Genomic DNA, 24,632 nt, shown 5'->3' with positions numbered 1-24,632 from the left:
GAGGCTGCTGCATGTACATTAGGTGGGTTGGGCTTTTTCCTGGTTATTCACCCTCATCATATCGGCTGGTCACTAGGTATTATTCAGGAACTCGCATTTTTTGTCTGCAACCTCAAAATTCTATCAAACGTGTATTTATATATCGCAAATGCCTTGATGATATGCATTAAAAAAAAAACTCTTCAAACTGTTGTTTAAGTCTCTGAAAACCACTCTAATGGTTGTCAAAACTCACACCTCCCTCACTCCCCTTATGTATGCTTCCCACAGCGTTCCTGTATTATCCACAGATTGTTAATTCCAACGACTCCGCAACTGCCTGTCTAACTTCTGTTTTGAAGAGTCCAAGTATACTTTCCATGAGAGGTGCCTTATGCTTCTTCCGGCCCCTCATAAATATGAAAAACGAGTGAAGGAAACAAAAAAATATTTAAAATCCGCTAAAGCAGACACAGTTTCTCAACTCTCATCAATAATCTTTTTCTCTGCAATACGAAACTTAAAACAGGGCCACATAGATTGAGATGGCAGAACTGAGACTGAGTGGAAAACAACCATTCACCATTAAAAGTTACCTGTAACCAACAGTTAATGAGAGGAACTTTGGCAACTGTATAGCACTCAGAAATGACATTCCAAGTTTGCAGGTAGAAAGGGAGATAGTACATTGGGGGACACTTTTTGATGGTTTAAAGCTCATTTATGTTCACTTGCACTTCTGCTTTAGGGAATGAAACATACTAGGGCAACTGGGGAAATCCAAGTTTTGCATGGGGATTTATTTAAGGTAATAAGGCAAGGAAATAACAGATGGCAAAATCTATACAGGAGATCTCCAACTAGTAAAGTAATGATCTACTGTGATGAAGCCGAGGATATAAGAGAGATCGGTCATGGGTGTGGAATTTAATAAAATACCTACTTGTCAATGGGGCAGGTTGCTTCATAAATCTACTTGTCTTGTAACAAAATCCACTTGTTCCTTTAGTGTCCTATAATGCGATGACAAATCATGGCAGCAATCTCATTATACAAGAGCTCTGAAATAGCCTCTCTGATTATGCTAGGGCTCATGCCTTAGTAGGGTTTGAATACTAACAATTCCCTTATGTTGCCACGTTTTTGCACAGATCTACATGCTAGGGCTGAAGGTGGTGGTAAGCAATAGTTCCTGGGTTGGAATGCCTTTTTGAGTCTGTGCAAACCTACTAACTTGCATGTTTTAAGGGTTTTCACCAACTCTTCTCTAATCGTTTTCCATTCTGAGAAAGGTTGGAAATGTACTCCTGACAATGGCAGACGTAAAACTTCTTTCAGGTTTGGGAAAAAAGTGGTTGGAGGGAAAGTGAACTTGCAAACACAGATTTTCACATGAGCAAATCTACACATGCATATTTGCTCATGCTAAATGCAGTACACAAATATTTTTTATGAGTACTATTTCTTGGCCTACTCTAAATTCTTGTAAATTCCCGAAAGCCATATTTCTGCACATAATGCAAGAACATATACCATGGGTGCACTTTTGAGTCTTTCTTTAATAATTGAACAAATAATAAGGTCTGGCGTTAAAAACATGACGTTTTGTGTTTATTAATTCTGTGTCGTCCCCCCCACACTCTATTGGCTGGCTTCGCTGTGAGTGATAGCAGTCTGCTCTTTCACAAGGAGGATATCTGCACACAAAGTAGTTTTGTTCAGTGCCAGAAACTACTGTGACAATGTGTGCTTTTTGAGACGAAAAACTATTTTTACTTTTGCCAATATTTGTTATAATGGTGAGAGCCCAGTGGCTCCCACACCAATAACGTTTTACAAACACCATGCCAAAACAAGTCACGCACTGACAAAACCTAAAGGCTGCCCATCAATTTCAAACCTACTAAATTTGCCAATGCTTGTTTATTTTTATATTTCCCACAAATTGAAACTGATGACGCTGATTTTCCATTATGTATATTTTTGGGAAATACTAGCATACATAAACACATTTTACTAAGTGATGCTGCAAAGAAATGGTACCTAAAATTTTACAGTAGATTTGCAAAATGTTTTTTTTTTCCTACTTGCATTTTTTGGTGAACATTTTATTTTGAAAGCAAAGAATCCTCAGCCTTGTGTTCAAGCTTCTGCAAATATTTGTATCTTTTCAGAGAGCATTTTGGGAGCATTATAAATAGCCTTATATTGCTAAACTTCGAAAACGTGTGTACACATTTTTAGACTGGAACCACTGTCAGTAGTGCAGTCCGAGCTTACAACATTTAATTAGAGCGCTCACCCTAATAATAAAGGCTTTGCATTAATGAACCATAAATACAAGCTTGAACAGCATTAACAGTTGGACACAAATATCACCTTAACTACAGTAAATGCTTTTCACTGGTCCATAATTTGGTACCATAAACTGACAGCCAAAAGGTTTGTGCTGTAGGGGGTTGGGCCTACTTGCCCAAAGGACAAAATACACATGAAAACTCCTTGCCCTTGACCCCAAACAATATGTCCTGGGCATCAGGCTATAGGAATTCCACATCCCTGTTGGTAAAGTGGAATGGAGAAATCAATCCGTTGATTCAAGTATTTGTGAGACAATGAAGTCTAATTTATTATAAGCACCACTTCACCCCTACATTAAAATACCAAACAATCAGGATCTCATATGCAAATTTGATGTGAAGAACAGGAATATACTGCCCATATATTTGAAAGTTCTGTTGTCACAGACAATTGTCAGACCTTCTAGAGAGAAATAAAGTACTCAAACGGTATGACAACATTTTCTATTTCAGAGACATTAACCAAGAGAGAAAGTAGGATTGCACTTAACCTGAGAAGGAATGCAAAATGTTTCTGCTTAGTGGAATGTTTGTTTTGTTGTGATGCAAAATAGTAAACTGATCTACAGTAATACCAAACACGTAAAGTGAATCTCTCGGGACCATCTAAAAAAACATACACAATCACGGACGGATTTTTGAATGGTTCATTTAAATTCTACCATCTCTATTAATTAGTGTGATTACAGCGCAGTTGCAAGCAACCCCATACCCTTAATCCCTGTACACAAACAACTCAAAACCTACCATGTGCTAGGTGGCTTTCTTCCAGTTGGTGAAGGTCAACATGCTCCTGCAGGATCTGACTACTTGAACAGACTAGTTGACAAAATGGGCATTCATACTGCTGTAGATCATTTCCTGAAAGATATTTGGAAGTGAGAAAACAAGAATCGTTTTGGATTTCACTGGTTGAGGAAAGGGGCAAACATTTAATCACAAAACATATTTAAATGAAGACCGCGCAACAAATAATGCATTAGTGTTTATTGATGCAAGTCTACAAATATAATGCTCACTTTATTCATAAAACAACATTTGAATCTACAGCAAATGAACAAATCATGTTCTCTGAACAACATTTCCGCACACATACATAAATTGGTTAACAGGACTATTGTTTGGGTATATTCCATATAAACAAATATGGGGTTGCCCACACCTTAAAAAAGCCTAATGGTACAAAAGATGTACACTTATCTCTAGTTTAGCCACAGGGAAAAGTGTTCACAAAGTATGGAGTGGTAGTAGCACATTAGGTCACTTAATCAGATGCTTGTGGTTCAACTGTTTTCAGGTGTTGCCAAAAATGGGTCTTTGGTCACTGGCAATTAAACAACAGTGAGGTTGGGACAAGGTGAATGTGCAAGGAATGGCCGGTATAAGACACTCGGGTAGAAGTATTTATGCATGACAATAAAAAGAGCTTAGAATTTGATGGGGACCTGATAAAGCTAAGGAGAGATGCAAGTTACATGGCTCAATTCCTCACATTTTGTGAGTAATCAACCTGTAGTGTTAAGATTCTATTACAGGACCGGAGGCTTCGTATTATGCTTCTCTTTCTATTTATTGCTACTCACAGCAGCCAATGAAAACTTGTGTTATGTGAAAAAACAACAACATTTTTTCATGATGCATACATCACATCACTTCCTGCAGGGCCCCATAAGAGCCAGCCACACCGGAACCAGTCCTCTTTCTTTGCTGCTCACGCAGACAGTTAAGTTGAAAGCTCCGATTTTGATGGGAATTGGATTCGATTTGATTGATTTTGATGTATATGTGGTTTTCTGCTAGCGTTAGCTATTGTTTATGCCAGCCGCTTATGCTACGATACTGTCTATGTTCCCGGCGCGGGCCCCTGATTTGTGTGCAACCTTTGGATTGCTGGGGTTTTAAATCGTGCTGCGGCGCTTTGTGGTCACCGCGGAGGAGCGCGGTATGATCGGAGGCGTTTTTGACGGCGAGCGGGCCGAGGCGCGAAAGCGCATGTTATTCAGATTTAAATAAATTAAACGCGGCGCTCAGCCGCTTCGCATGCCCCTGCTTGCGCGTTGCACTTTACCCCTTTCAGCACCAGGTACCGTCCCGCCTTCGGCGGGTTCAACATTTATGATTTATGGGCGCTGGGCTTCCCTTGTACGCCGCTGACACCAGGAGCCGGGTAGTTTTAGTTTCCTTCGTGTTTCCACGTGCGTAGCCCAATCTGGTAGGTTTAGTAGGATTTGGGCTACGCACATCGAAACGACCCGATTAGTTTCGTTTTTAGGCATTTGGGCTGTAGTTTTACTCGAAGAGCACTGCTGACGCCTGGCTGGCTGCAAAAACGACCTGGGCCTGGAGGGAGCACACCTCCTTGTATTTGATTTTTTGCTCTTGGCTCCACTACGCCCTGTGGGCTGTAATAATTGTTCTACAGCTGCTGCTGAGGAGCTAGGTACCGGTGCTGCTGTGCTGTGGGTTGGCTCCCCCCTTGGATTTCCTCCTTGATATTACCTTATGAGTAATTACCGCTACAAGTGTGGTTCCACTATGGATACGTGGGTGCACTATGAGGAGGACGATACCTTGTATGAAGAGGAGGTAGGAGGACCTGCCATTGAGGACAATATTGTTGAGGCCCTGGATGCTTCTGTCCAGGAGTCGGTCAGCAAGGCCCTAAAAAAAGCAGTTCCTGGAACTGTACAACAAGCTCTGGCGACGGCCTTAAAGCCCATCACTAAACAGCTGGAGAGGTTTGCAAAAAGGCATGGCTTCCCTAAACACACGGAGGGGACGTCGGGAGACTCCCAGGATAAGTCGTGGCCACATTCGGAGTCCTACGAGGCGCTGCCGCGCCCCACCAAAGAGCGTGGAAGGGTGGAGGACACTGACACTGAGTCTACGTCCTCCTCTTCTGGCACCCCGGATGACTCCCCTCCTAAAAAGAAGTCCAAGAAGACTAAGCATGCGGAGCCTTCCCCGCCGGCTCCTACCCCCTTTAATTTCAACCCCGCAGATATTGTGCACCCCAGATCATCGGACTGGTTACCGGCTCCGGAGGTGGCTGCGTACTTGCACGAGAACTTACGCAAGGGGTTTGATAAGGAGGTGCGCAACAGGCTACGGTCAGAATGCCCAAGACCGGACCTCTCAGACAAAGTGGCGGAGACGCCGGACATTGACCCCAGCATGCTTACTTTTCTAAAAAAGTTCGCCAAAGATCCCAAGAAGGGGATTGATCGCGCTTGGCGGGGTTGCCAAGACAAGCTCCTGGACGTGGTGGGGCCCTTGGCAAAAATTTTGGAGATGGCCCTGGAGGCCCAGGAATCGGGGAGCACGATTGACTCCCACGTGCTAGCAGGCTGGACCCAACGGGCTATCTGCTTGCTAGGGAATGCCAACTGCGCGATATCTACAGAGCGCAGGAAATCGATCTTAATGCGGATGGATGCCAACCTTACAGAGCTGGCTGCGTCGGAACCTGGGCCATTGGCGGATGGTAACCTGTTTGGTGACCGGTTTGTCAAGGACATTGCGAAGTACGTGGGCACGTTCACTACCCTGGACAAGGCTCAAGCCGGAATCAAGCGCGTTTTTCACGCTGGTGTTTTCAATAGGGCCGGACGAGGGAGGGGACGCTCGTTTGGCCGTCAGCACTCCCAAGGTCCCCAGCGAGGAGATTTTGGACGCGGCAAAGGTGACTGGGTCTCCACCCGTGGTGGCACTTTCTACCCCACCAGACAGCGCTTCAACAAGCGGCGCTTTAACAAAGGCTCCTACCGTGGAGGATTCCAGGCCGCCGATTCCTCAGGGGAGCGCTCCAGACTTAAATCCTCTTCCCTTGGGGGGGCGTATTCGGTGTTTCTTTCACAATTGGGCTCAGATATCACAAGACGCTTGGGTACTACAGACGGTTCAGGGGTTCCACCTAGAGTTTTTTCAGACACCCCATCAAGTACAGTGCCCCAGGCAGCTTTCTTTTTCCCAACTCGAGTGCGATTTTATAGATTCAGAAATAGACGGATTGCTGCAGAAACGCGCGATAGCTCCTTGCAAAAGGGGCCCTCGCGGTTTCTGCAGCAATATTTTTCTGGTACAGAAGAAAGGAGGCGGTTACAGGTTAGTACTCAATTTGAAGGATTTCAACCACTTTCTGACTTACAAACATTTCAAGATGGAGGGCATCCATCTGTTGGCGGATCTACTGAAACAAGGGGACTGGTTGGTCCGGCTGGACCTGAAGGACGCTTATCTGTCCGTTCCCATATATCGTCCCCACCGCAGATTCCTTCAGTTTCAATGGCGGAACCGGTGGTACGAGTATTTGGTCCTTCCTTTTGGACTTTCCTCAGCACCGTGGTGCTTCACCAAGGTTCTGAAACCGGTCGTGGCCTACCTCAGAGAGCAAGGGGTTCGCATGATTGTCTACTTGGACGACATGCTCATTATGGCGCAATCTCCGGAGCTAGTGGCTCGACATCTGCGCATGACCATTCATATTTTGCAGAACCTGAGGTTCGTGATCAACGAACCGAAATCGGTCCTCTCTCCCGCGCAGACTATAGACTTTCTGGGGTTCGTCATAAATTCTCAGGACGGCCCAACTCTGCCTTCCGAGCTCCAAACTACGGGATATCAAGAAGGAGCTACGCTCGTTCCTGTCCAAACAGATGGTCTCGCTCAGGGGGATTGCCCGAATAGTGGGCCTCCTTGCGTCGTCCATTCAGGCGATATTCCCGGGCCCTCTGCACTACAGGGCCCTTCAACGCCTCAAGATCCAGCACTTACAGCGGGGCCTTTCTTACACAGACGTAGTCCCTCTTACTCAGGAGGTGAGAGAGGAGATGCAATGGTGGTTGGCCCACGTCGAGGCATGGAACGGCAGAGCGATCTTCGGGTCGTTACCAGAGGTGGTCATAGAGTCCGACGCCAGCCGTTGGGGCTGGGGGGCGCGCTGCGGAAATATTTCCACAGGGGGACGATGGTCCCTAGAAGAGTTAAATCTTCATATAAATTGCCTAGAACTCCTCGCGGGTTCCTTCGCGATCCGGACGTTGGCTCCCAGGCAGATCTCGTGTTGCATCCTTCTTCGGATGGACAACATATCGGCAGTCCGGTACATCAACAAATTGGGGGGCACGAGGTCCTCGATGCTGGTGGAGATAGCGAAAGCCTTTTGGCATTACTGCCTGACCAACCAGATATCGGTGATAGCGGAGTACATTCCGGGTCAGTCCAATGTGGTGGCGGATTGGAACTCTCGCCACCTCAGGGACTACAGCGACTGGCAACTTTGCCCTCGAGTGGTTCAGTGGCTACAGGAGATTTGGGGACGGTGCGAGATCGACCTCTTTGCTTCCAGGCTGAACCGTCAAATGACGCAGTTTTTCAGCTGGAGGCCGGACCCTCTGGCACTGGCGACAGATGCCCTGGCACAGGCGTGGACTCAGCGGTTGAATTACGCGTTTCCACCGTTCATCCTCATTCCCCGAGTGTTCACTCAGGTGATGCGCCAGAGGGCAGAAGTGATACTGGTGACTCCCCTGTGGAAGTCGCAGCCTTGGTTCCCGTTGCTGATGGAGGCGAGTTGCGACTTCCCCAGGAGGATTCCTTGGTCCTCGACCATGCTCCAGGGCCCTCAGGGGGAGACGCACCCGATGGTTCTATCGGGGCACCTGTCCCTGATGGCCTGGAGACTTTCAGGCAGCGTTGGCAAATGCCAGGATTTTCGGACCAAGCTGCGAGCTTTATCAATCAAGCGTGGGCCCCCTCTACCAGGAAACGATATTCTTCAGCCTGGGGATGCTGGGTTCGTTGGTGCATGGGACAACATGTGGATCCCGTGGGGGCAGGATTACCCTATATTGTAAATTTTCTTTCAGAGAAGGCGTCGCAGGGTTTAGCCTACCGCTCGGTTAATAACTTCCGCTCCGCCATCTCGGCAGGCCACTCTCAGATCGAGGGCAAGCCTGTCGGGATGCATCCTTTAATCTGTAAACTCCTAAAGGGCATTAGAGTAGCCAATCCACCCAAACCAAAGTATTCCTCTTTGTGGGACGTCTCACTGGTTCTGTCCCTCTTCAATAGTTGGCCGGACAACAATATGTTGTCCAGGAAACAGTTGTCGGCCAAACTGGCCATGTTACTTTGCCTAGCGGCTTGCAGACGTTCCTCGGATGTTAAAGCGCTCGATATTACAGGTAGAGTATTTACTCCAGAGGGGGTTTCGTTTAATATTACATCTAGAACTAAAACCTTGTCACGTAGTGTGGATTATCATGCTTTTCCAGATAATGCTAAACTTTGTGTGGTTCAATGTCTCAAGGCTTACGAAGAATGTACCAGGTCTCTCAGGCCTGATGGTGTGGTACAATTGTTAATAGCTCTGCAAAAACCGTATAAACCTGTTACTGCGGCTACCATAGCCCGATGGCTAAAAAAATTTATGCAAGAGGCAGGGGTGAATACCCAAGTGTTTGGCGCACATTCTGTTCGAGGCGCCATGGCCTCTAAGACTTTCATGCTGGGTTCTACGGTGCAAGATATCATGCGTTCTGCAGACTGGTCGTCTGAATCCACGTTTAAACAATTTTATTATAAACCGGTGGGTGATATATCCTCTGTTGTTTTTAATCAGCGTTAAACTAGCATAATACGAAGCCTCCGGTCCTGTAATAGAATCAAAAATTAGCTAGCATTCGCGCCAAGAATTTTCAATTCTATTAAGGACACGGAGGCGAGGATTATCCCACCCGGTTAAATTACTGTAATGTAATTTTTGCCCACTCATGTTGTATATACTCTGTTTTGACAGAAGTTACGGGTTGTTTATTTCTATTCTTTCAGGATCTGACAAGAAGATGGATTGATCCAGTGTACAGAATGGCGTGTTTCCCAGCTGGTCTGGTGTTCTTCCACGTTGGAAGCTGTTGTTGTTGAACTTTAATATTTGTTGAACTTTAATACTTATTGGACTTCTGTTCGGAGCAAAGAAAGAGGACTGGTTCCGGTGTGGCTGGCTCTTATGGGGCCCTGCAGGAAGTGATGTGATGTATGCATCATGAAAAAATGTTGTTGTTTTTTCACATAACACAACTTTTCATTGGCTGCTGTGAGTAGCAATAAATAGAAAGAGAAGCCACTGGGCATCAAAGTCCTTGTGGGTAGTCAACACCCTTTCCCCACACCATGCACAGCTTTTGACAACCCAAATCCTGTGAGCGGCCAACCCGTCATGGACACCCGCCCCACACTTTTCTTGTTAATTTTTGTTTTTAATTTTTTCCACAGTACTCCCGTGGTATTGTAGCTTAAGCATCACCTGCGGAAAGCCTCACTTATTGAAGCCTGTGTGGTCACGCAGGAGTAGCCTGGGGTCCATGGCACACTTTTTCGGCCCCGGGTTGGTTGGAAGGTTCAATCAAACATTTGTAAAGCGTGGCACATCACCCGTCACGGTCTCGAGGTGCTAGAGCCATTTGCTGTTGCATGGAGGGTGATCAGGAAGAAGAAAGCAGTGAAAACAAGGCAAAAAAGCAGGAGAAAGCACTCAGATAAACGAGGGGAAAGGAAGGACAAGCATTGGCATAGCCAATTGGTCTCAACAATGCAATAGTTGTTGGTGTTGTCAAAGTGAAGTCCTGACGCTAAGCCAAGTTACCGGACCAACTGGCAGGAATATTTATATGGTAGTCTGTCAGCGCCACTTAGGAGACCATTATTCGAATCATTTAGATCATAGTCTGGAGTCAAGAAAGAAATGAAACCCAAACATGCTAGCCAACAATGAGCCTTGTATGAGGGTGCCACTACAGTAAACACCTAAGTGCTGGGGTCAAGGAGGGCGCACTCGAAACCCTCATGATGTACATCCCAGCCAGCATTTTTACCCGTTATACCTTATAATCTTTAATAATCAGAGCACCTATAAGACATTGTCACTGGACGTGGCATGATTTAAAGGCACTTCATTTTTTCCAGTTCCAACAAGGACAAAATACATTTATAAAAAATAAAAAAATATCCCGGACAATGAGGGACTTTACTCAATGTTGTTAATTCAGGAGGCGTTTCTTTCCTTTCGGGCACCTGTCTTTATATTATTTATAGACTTACTACTAAATTGCAGCCGGCTTCATATATTAAATAAAGTCAGTACAGAAATGCAGATGGTGTTTAATTAAATACATTAATGTGCTGTGGGGGGGGAAAGGGCAAAACATTAGTACACCAAAATTTGTAAACGAACAGTCAGGCTGGAAACATGGTGCCCCAGTTGAAAGACATAGCCACTGCTATTGGGCGATTTCAAGCTCTACTTGCTGAACAACTATTGTGAGCAAGGACGTGTCCCGGTGTTCTTATTAGTGACTCCTCTAACCCCAGCTTGTAGAAAACTTTTATTATCCTCTGAGGGTCGTTGATGGCAAGAAAGTCGGAAATAAGGTGACTACTAGCCCGGAGGTCAAATTCTGGGCATGTGACTGTATAAATTAAGGAAAAAAATGGTCAGTTTTAAGGACACATCTGAGTATGTCAAGAAGGGATATGAAAGTTAATAGATGGCTGACACAAATACATGTCAAAGTAAATTTATGTTTTTTTGGTTTGTATACTACTCTGAGTTTTGTACAAACATCCATTTATTACTGCGCTTGTTTAAAGCTATAAAACCGAACAAACATAACACTAAGCTGGTATAAGGGACCATTTGTCACACAATTATGTCCTTTTACCATGTACAAGACTCAGCAGAATGATTAATATTACAATGTTCAAAATATGTACAGTGCACCTAGTTTGTTCACACCCATGCATGTGTGCATCCATCCACCCAAGTATCAATTCGCTTATCCATACATTCACCTACCCAGAACCATGCATCCTTCCACTCAACCATCTGTCCATCCATCCATTCCTACACCCATCAAGATCAATTTCTCTTCTAAGCCAACACAGCCATCTCTCCATTCATCTACGTCTTCTCAGTTCATTCACACATTCTCCATCTATCAATCCATCCATAATTTTTTCCATCAATAATACCACCTACCCATCCATCTGTCCATCCATCCCAAACAAAAAAAATATCAAAATAATAGACCATGCTCAACATAAAAAAGTCTGCTATGTGCGCAGAATGCTTAGTGCCATTTACATGAGAGGAAACAGTTAAAAAGGAAAATACAATGGAAAACCATTATAATAAAAGAAGGAAGAGAGGAGAGCAGGAAACTGAATGAAGCTTTTCAAATCCTGTTTAGCTGAAGATATTTCTGTTCCCCTCGGTGTCTATTAAGGGGAAGGGTGACGGTTTTACTTTGGCACAATGCATTGGGCAAAGTTGGGTGCCTTGTCCTTTTTCCTCATGGGCGAAGTTCTTGACTTCGTCTAATTACCCAGGCATCAAATAACCTTCTCTCAGCCAGAGTCAAATTAAGACATAAATGTTTTAGGAGGTGTAAACTTGAAGACATATTTGTTAGAATTTGACATGTGGTGTCTGGAGTTAGGTATGCTTAGAGGTATTGTAGAGACGCGTTCATTGTGTGGATGCATGAGCACGTGGTTGTAGGTGCGGATGGGTGAGTGACTATGTGTGCGTCCTTTGTGTGAATATTGACATATTACCTACATTGCAATGCTAATCTGGTGTAAAGCAAATTGCACAAAGAGAAAACATAGCTTACTTACAGTGATAGTTTACATAAAAACAATGGAAGAAGTCTCTAAAAGCACTAACCATACACTCCAGAGGTGCTCATTAACTTAGTTGCTGCTGTATCTGGGCTACAGCAACAGTACATCATACAAGGCCAGAAGAGACTGCTGCACAGGCCTGCTAATTCCCAGAGTGCAAAACTGAGAGCTGGCAGAAGGCCTCTCATTGTCTATGCGTTTTTAAGCAGTATACGTCGGTGCCCTTTACATTCACACCAAATAAAATTATACAAGGTGAGATTATTTTTTAAGGAATGATTTAAGTAATTTGCCCAGAATTATAGGATATTGAGCAGACGCCGGACTCAAACTGGATTCCCCGATTCCAAAATCGGCAACTCACTCGTCAGACCACATCTCCGATTATATACTGTAGAGACTACAGAACTCCAGGGTGTTCAGAGCCATCACATGACTCAGAGTGCCTGACTCTGAGAAGCGGATTAGTGCTGAAGTTACAGACAAATGCTGTCTCCTTTCAGTAGAAGCGGACCATGAAGTCTTCGAAGTGAGCTTCGGACACAAACCTCCAATGGCTCTTGTACAGTAAGTGTATGAGTCAAACAAACACAAAAAAATGAAGAGTATCCAATGCCCCATTAGGATGAGAGTTTGGTGGGAGGGGGATCGCGCGTTGTGCCTTTTGTGTTCAGGATGGAAATTTCAACAAGCATCTGCAATGCAATATGTCTCGCGTTATAAAAGTGTGAGCAGTTGGCATTGCTAATATTAAAGCAACACTAGTTATTGGCATTGTAAATGATAATGGCATTTATTTATGTGTTTGTTTTTATAAAAATAGATTATAAAGGCATTGTCATGAACAGTGCCAATAGCTTAAACTTTTGCAAATGCGAGACCTATTGCATTGCAAATGCTTGTTTCAGTACTGCAGGCTTTTTTAAAGTTTTAGTCACTACTCAAAATGAAATCCATTTTATCAGCGTTGCCAGTGCTCCTTTATGTTTAATGCCATAAATGAAACACAATGTTCTAAGCAGATTGCTAAATAGCATCTCCAGCCCCGATCACAATGTCTCACTTCATGCTGGACAGTGGGCACCCGGTTTTCATGCAGCACCAAGACGGGGTGAACTAATGCACAGACTGAGGTCTGTCAGCCTCCGAGGCTCAAAGCATTCCTTGCAACAGTCCGCTGTGTCAAGGTATTGCCATGTGTACAGCACACACTCTGCAACAGTTTGAGTTTCATAAAATTAACATTATACCTTTGGAAAAGGTTGGTGGAGTGGTGCACTGCTTATTGTTACGAAAATGATGGTCAATGAATCAATGAGTCTTGGTAAGTGATAAGTCTTGTTTATTTCCCAAGACCTAGATTGTCAGCCAAGGCGTTTCGTTCATTGAATGAACTTCTTCAGGGCAAGTGTGGGCGCTCTTGTAAAATCCCAATCAACAAATATAGGGATACACAGTACAGCGCGGGGGCCGCCTTGATAAGGGCCTGGGTGCGCAATGTTCTGTAAGACGGGATCCGAAAGACTCCTTCCCTCACGAAAATAACATGTAGTGTCTGGAAAGACAATAAGCAGTGCACCACTCCACCAACCTTTTCCTTCAGTTTTCTGCTAAGCAGTTGGCACTCCTCAACGGCGAGTGCTGGAGTTTGTTTGTGCACGCTCACTCTACTTACTGGGTCACACTAAGGGAACTAAATAGGGTAGTGCGGTCTATGTGTCCGCCGTTGTCTGGAACTACAAACTTAACATTATACCTTTCCCTATGGAGGTCTAGAATATTGGCTTAGATTCTTGTATCCGTTACTTATTCTATCTGACTGCCTGGCCAATCGCTGTTTCCTCCAAGGTAGAACAGACTTGGAGTAAGGCTTTACTATTCACAGAAAGGCTTCATGAATCAGGCCAGGAAATTCAGGTTGAATTCATTGCCCAGCATATAAGAGGAGGCATAGGACATAACTACTCCTAGAACGCAGTTTCTGTTTCGGGCCCTTTGTGTGCAGTTTGTGGTCAACACACAGCTTTGTTTGATGGCTACTGGTGGGCGAGTCAACAAATCAAAAGGGAGAGCCAAGCCAGAGCCAAACCAAGGGTATCTCGCTTGGATCTTAGAACCCGTGAACGAACCGTGCCCTGAAAATATATATTATGTAAATCATACAACAAGCCACATAAAATATGATAGACTCTTCAAAGTTCAAAAAAGTGTATTTTTTTAATATGTGGAAGCTTTGACATTAATAGAGCACATTATCGCACTGCACTGAGAAGTACTTAAGTTTTGTACAACTGGTAGTCTGAACTCACATATTCGAAAGTGGTTTCTTACACGATAATGAAGAAAAAAGTTTTAGTGAAATAAAGTATTTGCCTAAGATCACAAAATTTAAGCAGGGAAGTAGGGATTTAGCCAGGTTTTCTGGTTTCACCCTGTACAAATCAGCCAGTAAACGTGTATCAATTTGTCTTTCCTTATCTTAAAGCTTTGTTTTTACCTTGTAGTACATTCTTCTGCCGTTTTAAATATACTGCGCCATCTCGACCCAAAGGTATTGTAACGCTTTACATGAGCACCATTTACATACATAAGGTCACATGCATTGTTTATAGGCATGAGGAGATTGTGATTTGCCCAGAATCACATGATGTTGAACCGGCGCCGAGACTCGAACCTGGTCCCCGAGTTCCATAGTCGGCATCTCTCGCAGTAACACTTTTTTCATGGCCTTGGCCATTTTAGTTAAGAACTTTGAGATTATTGGAGTTTAGCTTGAAGTTTTTTTTGATCAATGGTTGTGCATCTGTACATCGCAACCTACTCTAAATGCGTTCGAGAAAACAGCCTAACGCGGATGAAGTTTTATTGCAATGAAACAAATTGCCATCAGTTTTTTTCCATGTAGCATTGTGCCTCTGCTGAACTGTTGATGACGGAAGGTTGAAGTAAATCATATGGACTCTTTGTTACCAGCTCCACAGCGCCCTGTTCATCAAGCGAGTAGAACTATCTTCTTGGTATGAGGAAGTTTGGGCCTCCTCCCCTTCCGTTGCTCGCCTGTAGCTGTTTGCTCCTTGGGGTTTTGTTAGGGCCTGGAGTGGAGCGGAGGGCAGCGCTGTTGATTTATCTCTCCTCCTTTCCCTTTGGTCACTTCAGCGGACTAAAAGAGCCGACTTGGCTTTAATGTGTCGCCATCGGAGACCGAGCATTAGCAGGAATAAACCCCGCTGCCTGCCTGTGAAAAATGTCCTCTGATTGGTTAATTAATCAGTCAAAGGGGAATGACATGGCGCTCGGCTTATGGGACTCGGCCGCGCTGGTAAACACCGGCCTTGAAGAATGGCTGTCCAAGGAATTCATATATCACGAAAAAACAGTCATTTTTTAACTACTCGCGCCTGAAAGCTTTGCAGCCTTTCTGACTCTTGAAAATTGTTTTAGCTTCTCCTTCTCAAATGTTTTCATTTAATTTAGGGATAATTGGCAGTGTTCTGTATTTTAATTATTCAATCCGAGCTTTAGAACGTGCATTCATTTTACTTCGAATTGTAATGTAAAATATGGTAGACATGTTTGAATGATCCTAGAAGAATAGCATCCCAGAGAGCAAGTTAGGATTAAGTATGTAAATAAAATAAAACAAGCATTGGCCACGAAAGTCATCACGATCGCTGTGAAAGCGATCGCGATGATGCGCTAGTGCTGCTGGCTGGCCTAGCGCATGGCGGCGACGTAAAGCCATATGGCTGCTTTGCGCGCGTGCACGGCTCGTGCACTGTAGCTCTATGCCAGCGGTAGCACTTTGAAAAGTCCCTTACAAAATGTCTCTCCGAGCCAGCGCATGCGCTGGGCTCAGCGAGACCTAAAAAGTAGCCCTGAAGCAATGCCCACAATGACCACTGCATAAGTGCAACAGTAATTGCGGAGCTCGCTCGCGCAGGGTTGAAAACCGGGAGAGGCATGACTTATGCATGCCCTTGGCAAACGGGTAAGCTGCAAAATGGAGCGATGATTGTTGAAACCATTGGCAAGCCTATGGGCGGGCAGAAGGCCCTGATGTAGCTACACATGGTCTCGGTTCGAGACAGCGGATTTATGAATTCTCTCCCAGGCCAGTAGATAATGGAGCTTTGTGTTTTCTTCACAACAGCCAGCACATAACCATCACTATATTCATCATCCTCCTCTTAAATTGATGTCCCTGGACCTTTAAGAACTATGTTATGGGCAGATTTAAGGACTGCTTTCCAACTGACACTCAAGCAAAGTGACACTTCTTACTGCACTTAAAACAAGCTGCAGCCCACCACAGATAAACAATGGTGTTGCTGACATTAGCATTAATTCCACACCAGAAACACCCTGTGGTTCTTCCTTTTTTTTCAAACTTATCTTTTTACTAAAGACCCTATTAGGGTTGAGTCCAACACAGGATGGTTCCTTCTCCAAAAACTCTACTTTTATTGATTAAAGACTTTTCTTTTATATAGTGTGTTGCATTTTCTATTCCTAGTGCAAAAATGAAAGCTTGCTTTGAGATGGACTCTTCAGTGGTTAGAAAACGCCCGTGGACTTTTTTTTTCCCCGATTGCTCTATTTCACTAATTGATGCCTAATCATTTCTTCCTTCAAAGTTGATAAATATTAATCTACTGATCCACCAGGACCCACTACCCACGAAAAGAACGTATGTCTTTGCTGAACTACATTTTTTATGGTTTCATCATAGATTTTTAATAAAGTGGCATATTCATCTATGGTGTTACAATGACCATCTCTCACTGTCACTGAATCTTTGGCTGTGGTTTAATCAACACAAACTTCCTTTTGGCGTGAAGACTGCCAAACAATAGCATCCAAATATGCTTCAAATCCTTCCTTCTACTGGTCCTGGTCTAGTGTTGGAAGACGTGGACTGAGGGAAATAAAGAAGGTGAACTTACATCTACACTATAGAAAAGTACCCAGGTATCTACAAAGGTGTGTTGTCAATTGTTGCGTGAGACAGGAAATAGCTTGAGGTGAATTTCCATCCTCAGTTCCACAGTGAAGGTGTCTCAGGAACTGAGCCAAGTTACAGCTGAGAAAGTGGCACGGCAACATAGTTGAAAAGGTTGCATCAACGACCTGTAGGTCATCGCCAACTAAAACACAAATGAGAAGACAAACAGAAGTGAACAGGTAATTATTTTCTTCAGGTGGCAGGTAGACAAAAAGGCCCAGGTTCGACCTCATGCTGCAGGCAGGAACTTCCCAACTAGAGAGCACCCCGAGAAAGCCCAGAACTAGAAACTTCTCCAACATTCCATACAAAACATCACTTCAAGTATGACAATTCCCTAACAAACACAGAAGGATGAACAGTGGAAAAATGGTCTACAGAGGCATTACAATCTCCTGGATGCTAAATGGAAAGAAATTATTTCCTGGTAGGCCCTACAAGCTTCCAAATCCTTGCATACAAATAGGAGATTACAAAATCGACCAATTGCCATGGCAACCAACCGTGGCTGGATGCTTTGAATGTATTTATGTACTTAACCCAAACCTTAAACACTAAAGGAACGTAGAGGCTGTGAACTACTTGTACCTAACAAGAAAGTGAGCTACACTAGACTGATGAGAAAAGCATACAATAGAAAGGTTATAATTCAAGGTTGCCACATAATCCTGATGGCCTATCTAACTTTCACCTGGTTTAGGATAAAAGCCAAAGCACCACGTTACCATTAGATAAATTCCACACCTCCACTACATTTCTTCATAAGTCACAATCCCAAGCCAACTGTTCCTGCTTTAGTAGTTCATTATCGAATAATTTCCAGACTTTACAGGTTTGGAAAGTGCTTTGCTACTTGGTGCTCATTTAGTCCCAAAACTCTCCAGAACAACTCGCAAATACAAAGAGGCTCACCATCCACCACTGACTATTCGGCAGCCTATGAAACAGCAGCAGCAGTTGTAATACTGTTGGCTCTACTTCAAGGATAAGGCTAGAAAACACAGATTTCACCTCTTCTACCCCCACCAGTTTTCAAGCCGCTAATAAGACATACAGTAACAATATCTCTTCTCACACCTGACAGATTTGCAACATTCCCCTTTCTCAACACGAGACCAGCAGTTAAGCCTATCTGCAATATTTGAATACCAAAGACTATTTGCTGAACTCCTAGCAATTATTGAAATTTGGCCCATGGAGTTATCTGTACCTTGTAACCAGATCTCCTTCTGGCTGTTTATGTGGTTCTAATAAAAAACCAGAGCGCACAGCCATGATGGTGGAAGGAGGTTCTAACAATGTTTTGTCTTCAACTTGAACAAAGAGTTTCCCAACCGCACCCTACGATTCCTGCAAGCATTAGCATCTGTAAGCTACATTTGTGCTGGCTTCTCCTTTCTTCAGTATTATAACCTATTCCTCTTGAAAACAGTTTCTGCAATATTTCCCAGATATCTCTTACATTAGGTCAAACAAATGCTTACTAACTCCAATTGCACTATTCTCTTTGTCAAACACCAGATCTCGGCTGATGACTCCTCCAAAATGTATGATCAAAAAATAGTAAATGATAATCTTTGTAGGAAATAGCCATCTATTGCGTAATTTCACCCCATACTTTCGCCCTGTTTTGCCGGATTTAGAACTCTGTGCACATTAAAATTTATAAACAGGAGTAAAGTGCCTGTGCTGCCCAATAAACATGGTTAAATTGGATTACCCTGATTTCTCTTATATATTTTGCCCACAAGTCCTTAGTATATGATGTAGTAAATACACCCAAGGCCTAGAAGTCAAATGTACCAAGGGCCAAGCAGTTAAATGCAGCACCTATTGTGCCATTCACAAAGTGAGTCTGAAAAACGTGGCTTCAGGCCTACAATGTGCAGACTGAGTATATAGAAGCCTACAAATCCGCTGCCTCACCTCTCAAACTAACTCTTTTTGACAAGCGTATTAAAAAGTCACCCACAAGTACACCGTACTGCCCACAATGTAGGGTGCCGATATATAAAAGTGGAAAAAGAACAATTAATAGACAAAATGTTGAACTATGTCAAACATTCACCTCAGTACAAAAATCCATCATGTTTGCTCCCCATGCCATTCCAGTTTGAACTCAGCCATACACAAATCAGTCTTGACCCTGCTCCCCATGGGAACAGTTCAGCCCGAGCTGCCTGGGCAGGTCCTCCCTGGACCGGAAACAAGCATCCTGGGACCGGTTTAGGAAACAAGCATCCTAGGACCGGGTTTGGGGTTTCACCCCTTATCAGCCAGGCTAGCTTGCCTCCAGTGGCATGGAGAGCATGGGACCCACGCCTGGGCATACCCGTCCCACTCGGGGTGACAAATGCAAAAAGAACAATTGATGGAGAGAATGTTGAACAATGTTAAACATTCAACCCAGTACAGGGATCTGGGCCTAAATCCATCCATTGTCCCTTTTGTTTTTGTTGCCGGAAGTGGGAAGGGTATGCCCAGACGTGGGTCCCGTGCTCACTGCGCCACTGGATTCAAGCTACCCTGGTGGATGAGAGGTGATGCCCAGAAACCAGTCCCAGGATGCTTGTTCCTGGTCCAGAGAGGACCTGGCTTGGCATTTTGGGCTGGACTTTTCCTATGAGGAACAGGGTCAAGACTTTACTATCTTAGTGTAACAAGTCTTCTTTTTTTAAAATCTTATTTTTTGCTTTTGCAATGGTCTGTGTATCATAACTTATTTTGGTAAACCTTTCTCTCATATCTTGTATACAGGAAGACCCATCAGAATGTATGTGAATGCAGATGTAGTTGAGTGTCCTGTGTTGTGGCAGCCTCGAGGGAATGCACAAATATAGCTGTCACCCAGCCCAGACGTGTATTGAAGACAGACTGCAAGGCACACAAAACAGTAAGTGCAAAGGAATGTCCACATTCTAAAAGTGTCATTTCTAAAACAGTAAGGTTCAATCCAACTTCACCTGTAAGGAGGATTTGTCATTACCAATCCAAAGATATAAAACATGATAAAACGACTCCTCTCTGGTCAGGAATTACCAATTAAAAAGGTATAAGGGGATGCCCAATGCTAACCTATGACAGAGGTAGGCCTCAAAGTAGTGAAAAACAATATAGGACCACCAGGATATGCAAACCAAAACAGTGCATGTCTTACCTTTTACATACATATCACTCTGCCCTTAGGCTACCCAGAGCCTACCTTAGAGGTGGGTGACATATGTAATAAAAAAAGGAGAGATTAAGGCTTGGCAAGTAGTTATAAATGCCAAGTTGAAGTGGTAGTAAACTTCACACCCAGGCACTGCAGTGGCAGGCCTGGGACAGGTTGGAAAGGCTACTTCTGTGGGTGGCTCCATCAGTGCTGCATCACACTAGTAGCATTTAACTTACAGGCCCTGGGTATGGTATACCACTTTACAAGGCACTTCAAAGTAAATTAAATGTGTCAATCAGGTATACATCAATGATACATGTTTAGGGAAGAAGCACTTGAGCACAGATTAGCAGTGCTAAAGTGCTTAGAGACCTAAGGCCAACAAAAAGATACAGCAAAACATGGAGACAAAAAGCAAAATGTTCGGGGGAAGACCACTTTAAGTATGCCAGGTCTAAGTTTTATTTTAAACATTTTAAAGACAAAGACATTTCATGAGTTTTTCAATTCATGGATGAGAACTGCATAGCTACTCTTGTTTGCTAACAGATGAAATACCACTTTCCTGATTCATTTTTAGATGACTATAATTTGATATATTCCTCTCTCCAACTTTTGTTCCTCAAAATCTCTGATGTGTTCCAATTCTCTGTTATCACTACTGATTGTGCATCTTGATAACATTATGAACGGATACTTTCCCATGGCTGCTTTAATTTACAAGACTTTATCATCTCCAACTTCACTTAGACCTAAAGTGTTTTGGAGCTTTTATGGGAAGAAGATTTAATTGCCTCTTTATCGCCTCAATTTTGGGACAAAATATGGCTTAAATTATTTTAAACTTCTAAAGCAGCACATACTACACAGCCACTCTTATTTATAATAGAGCTGTTCTTTCTATGCTACATGGTGCTAAATAGGATGCTTCTACTTCTCCCCTTTGTTGGTCCTGTTCTGAACATACTGGCTCCTTAGTCCACAGGCTTTAGGATGGTCACCATGGTTAAGGTTTTTGGACTTGCGGAAACCGCCCGCAGCGCAAGCTCCCATTGAGAAATGCGAGTTTGGAACATCCCTGCACCATGTGGCAGGCACCGAGAGGCCACATTGTGCAGGGATTTTCAAAGGGGGGGGGGGGACCCAGGTGCCCCCAAGCACAGGTGCAGAGGGACAGGGGGCCCTGCCAGGTGCTCTCAATGTCACTTTCCGACAGCCTTCCCACATTAAAAAGGGTGACATCTGAAGGCTGTCAGATCCGACATCATGATCACGACTGTGGAAACTGCGTCCATAAGGGATTATGAGGCCTTTCCGACCAACCGACCGATGGGCTGTGTCGGTAGGTCCCTACAACTGCTGCCTTCGAACACATGCATCATAATGCGTTGGTTGGAACCCAGCAGTAAATGTGATTCGAATTGCAACCGACATCTTGTTGGTTGCGGTCTGAAACACATCGTAATAAGGCCCATAGTGTATCCTGTTAGCTTTCTGTCTTTGCACTCATTGCATTCTTAACATAGTTTTCTTCCTTCTATTATCTTTTGTCCCCTTCTTGCACCATCTTAATCTCTCCCTTTAAAAACAATCTTCTGTTTTGCCATATTTTACTATATAATAAATTATGTGACTGATTATATTCATAATATTGCTGTCTGAAATTGCCATCAAACATTACTGAAATCTTTTTCTTTTTAAACCACATATTTCCAGCTCCATTTTTTGGATTTTTTTTGTCGTTTTGGTGTCATTCACTTTATTAAAATGTACCTTATTTTCTATTTGGTTTTGGATTTTCATTGTTTAGGGTTTATACTTTAATACCGCTTTGATACTACATAATTACTTTACACACTGTCCTATATTGACCCGGTCTGCCCTGTGCCACAACCACTAGGGAGATGAGCTCCAGTTAATTTAACCTGATGGCATATAATGTTATTATTCCTTGAGCTAGATGACCGCCCACCCCAAATAATATACTTTCTTACACTCTTGGTTTCAGACAAAATGTCAACAAATTCAGTTCTGTAAACTGGCCACAATCTCATATTATCTCGGATACCAAACATTCTACGCACATGGGTTCATCTTCTTCTGCTAGTTAATTACCCCCTGCTAAACTACTTGCCATTGTTTACACCACTTAATAGGCAAAAGCATGTTCATCAACCTATTTTTCATCGTCACCGTTTGACAGAGCAAGAGAGAAACACTTCTCAAAAAATGAAGAGAGGAGGAAGAGAAAATGGGGAAAAAGTGACAAAGGCGAGAAAAAGCAGGGATGAAGAAGAATCTACAAAAGAGAGATCAAGTAAAGGGAAGTGTAGGTTAGGGAAGAAATCAATCAATCAATCAATGAGCAATAGAATGGTGGAATGGAGCTTGCACAGCTTCTTTTTTGTAAAACCTCCTTCAAACCCACAGATACATTACTAAAAGCCATACATAACAAATGTTCACGTAAGGAACATGGTCTCCTCGAACGCTGAGGGAAAACCCTTAAGATGATGCTGGGTGGAATCCAACCTTTTTTTTTGCCCCTCTGCTCACTTTAACCACTACGGTGCATATAAACAATCATGTCCACAACTCATTAACAAATCAGGCTTCGACTTCTACATACTAAATCTTACAGGCCAACAACTGCACCAAGGAACTCTTAATAATCTACAAAGAGTTCTTTCTCTCCCTCCACCATTCTTCGTGTGGTTTAAACTATACTATGTTGTAACTACCTTGATTTTGTTTTGTAGCATAATCAACACTTGGCACTAATACCTCCCCTACTGAATTCACCAGCTTAAAACTGACATAGGCAAGCCGTCAGGCCACATCTCCAGCAACAGTATTACGACCATGTGTTCCCTGAAAACTTTCAAGCTGAAGACGGTCGTATCAGAAAGTCTCTCTGCCCAACTGAAGGCCAATATCAGGTCTGGCCTAGGATGTGAAGTTATTGAAAATGTGTTAAATGCACATTTCTCTGCCCACTTAGCACAGGACCTTTTCAAAAGCGACTTCCCGTCACTTGACTTGAAAGATCTTTTTTTCGGGAAACACCCATTACAACGACGGTAATTTCACGCGGTGCCTTCGCAACGCAACTTTCACATCGCGGAAGGCTTTACATCGCATGCTTTTAGAACGCATGCTACCACTGTGCATTTACATCGCTAGCAATTACAACGCTGCACGTCACGGCTTTGCACACAGTGATGCAAACGTTATTCCAAACCGAGTCACACGTGTCAATTTTATTAATACAATTCTATCAACACGTTCTAGTGTGTTTATAGAAGAGCCTCTAAAAAGTAAGGATGCGATGTTTACAGTCTTCAATGTCTCGCATTGCACCCCTAACTCACTGTCACCCCTTTTCACCGTATGCAAGAAGGGGTGAGCTGATGGGTCTTCTCCCCAATAGAAGAGGAGCCGGAGTCACAGAACAAATAAGGGTTCAAATGGAGTCATAGAACAAATAAGGGTTCAAATGTGGAAAGGAGAAATAGGCGCCTGGCCAAATGTGCAAGTTCCTCCATGAGGTTATTGCACAACGTTATTATGTGCAAAATGCCCACAATGCAAAAGGCATTAAAGCTCATTATTATGCATGTAAATACAGCACTTGATTGGCAGGAGCTGCACATGTGTACAAAAGGACCATGTCGTTCCTCCATGGACTTGGCGGAGCAGGGCGCTGGAGTCCTTGACGACGGTGCTGACGGCCTCCAACTGCGGCCAGTGCCACCGCTACTACTACTGGCGATGGGGACTGGAGAAGGGGCTGGCCTGATCATTTGCCCCTGAACTTTGCGGGCCAGTATTGTGTGGACCGTTCCTAGGGCTCACTACCAGTGCCCTGACAGCCATACTGCCACGCTAGCTGCTGGCCCCTTCAGGGTTGCGAACTGCGCTGCGCATCCCCACACAGCCTACCGGCATCAGCAGACTCACGTGACTCGATCATCCGCGAAGTAGCCAGCGCTCCAGCTGGCCAGAGAGGAGGTGAGACTGAGCCCCCTCCTCCATCGCGGGGCTTCATTTGTGGCTCTGCAGAGACTGAGCTGACTGGGAGCGGACGGGGTGCTGCCGCCCACATCATCATACTGCAAATAGAATAATGGTTGGCCTGAGGTCTCGGCGGAGGCCCTGCTACGACAGGGACCGCGGGTGAGTCTGGAGAGCCAGCCGCCAGGCCGTGTCATGTCAGGCCTGCCGGGTTGCCTCCCTCTCCCCTCTGCCCACCTCCCCCACCGTACATCTTCTTTGTGACCTGGCATGTTTCCTCGTACGTTGGGGGTCATTAAGGGCGCAACCACCCCTGGGCCCAGCTAAATCCTGTTGCCGGCCAGCATTCTCCACTACTTCAGTTGCCGGGGTCCACTTACTGGGCAGCGCTATAGGAGCCTGCTCCCGTTTTGTTGTTATTCCACCGGCCTCCATG

General features: G+C 44.1%; 1 protein-coding gene across 1 annotated transcript in view; it reads right to left on the bottom strand.

Moving 5' to 3' along the window:
• The window catches only part of ZUP1 (zinc finger containing ubiquitin peptidase 1), a 138,821-nt gene that overhangs the window by 110,605 nt on the left and 3,584 nt on the right, over window positions 1-24,632 (bottom strand). Inside the window, exon 2 of the mRNA XM_085611312.1 lies at window positions 3,087-3,200. Within this exon, the coding sequence (XP_085467438.1) occupies window positions 3,087-3,200 (114 nt within the window). The remainder of the gene's footprint in view (window positions 1-3,086; window positions 3,201-24,632) is intronic.

This window comes from Triturus cristatus, chromosome 6 (genome assembly GCF_964204655.1).
Source record: "Triturus cristatus chromosome 6, aTriCri1.1, whole genome shotgun sequence".
In the NCBI taxonomy this organism is placed as follows: Eukaryota; Metazoa; Chordata; class Amphibia; order Caudata; family Salamandridae; genus Triturus; species Triturus cristatus.
This window is presented reverse-complemented; position numbering and strand designations above follow the sequence as displayed.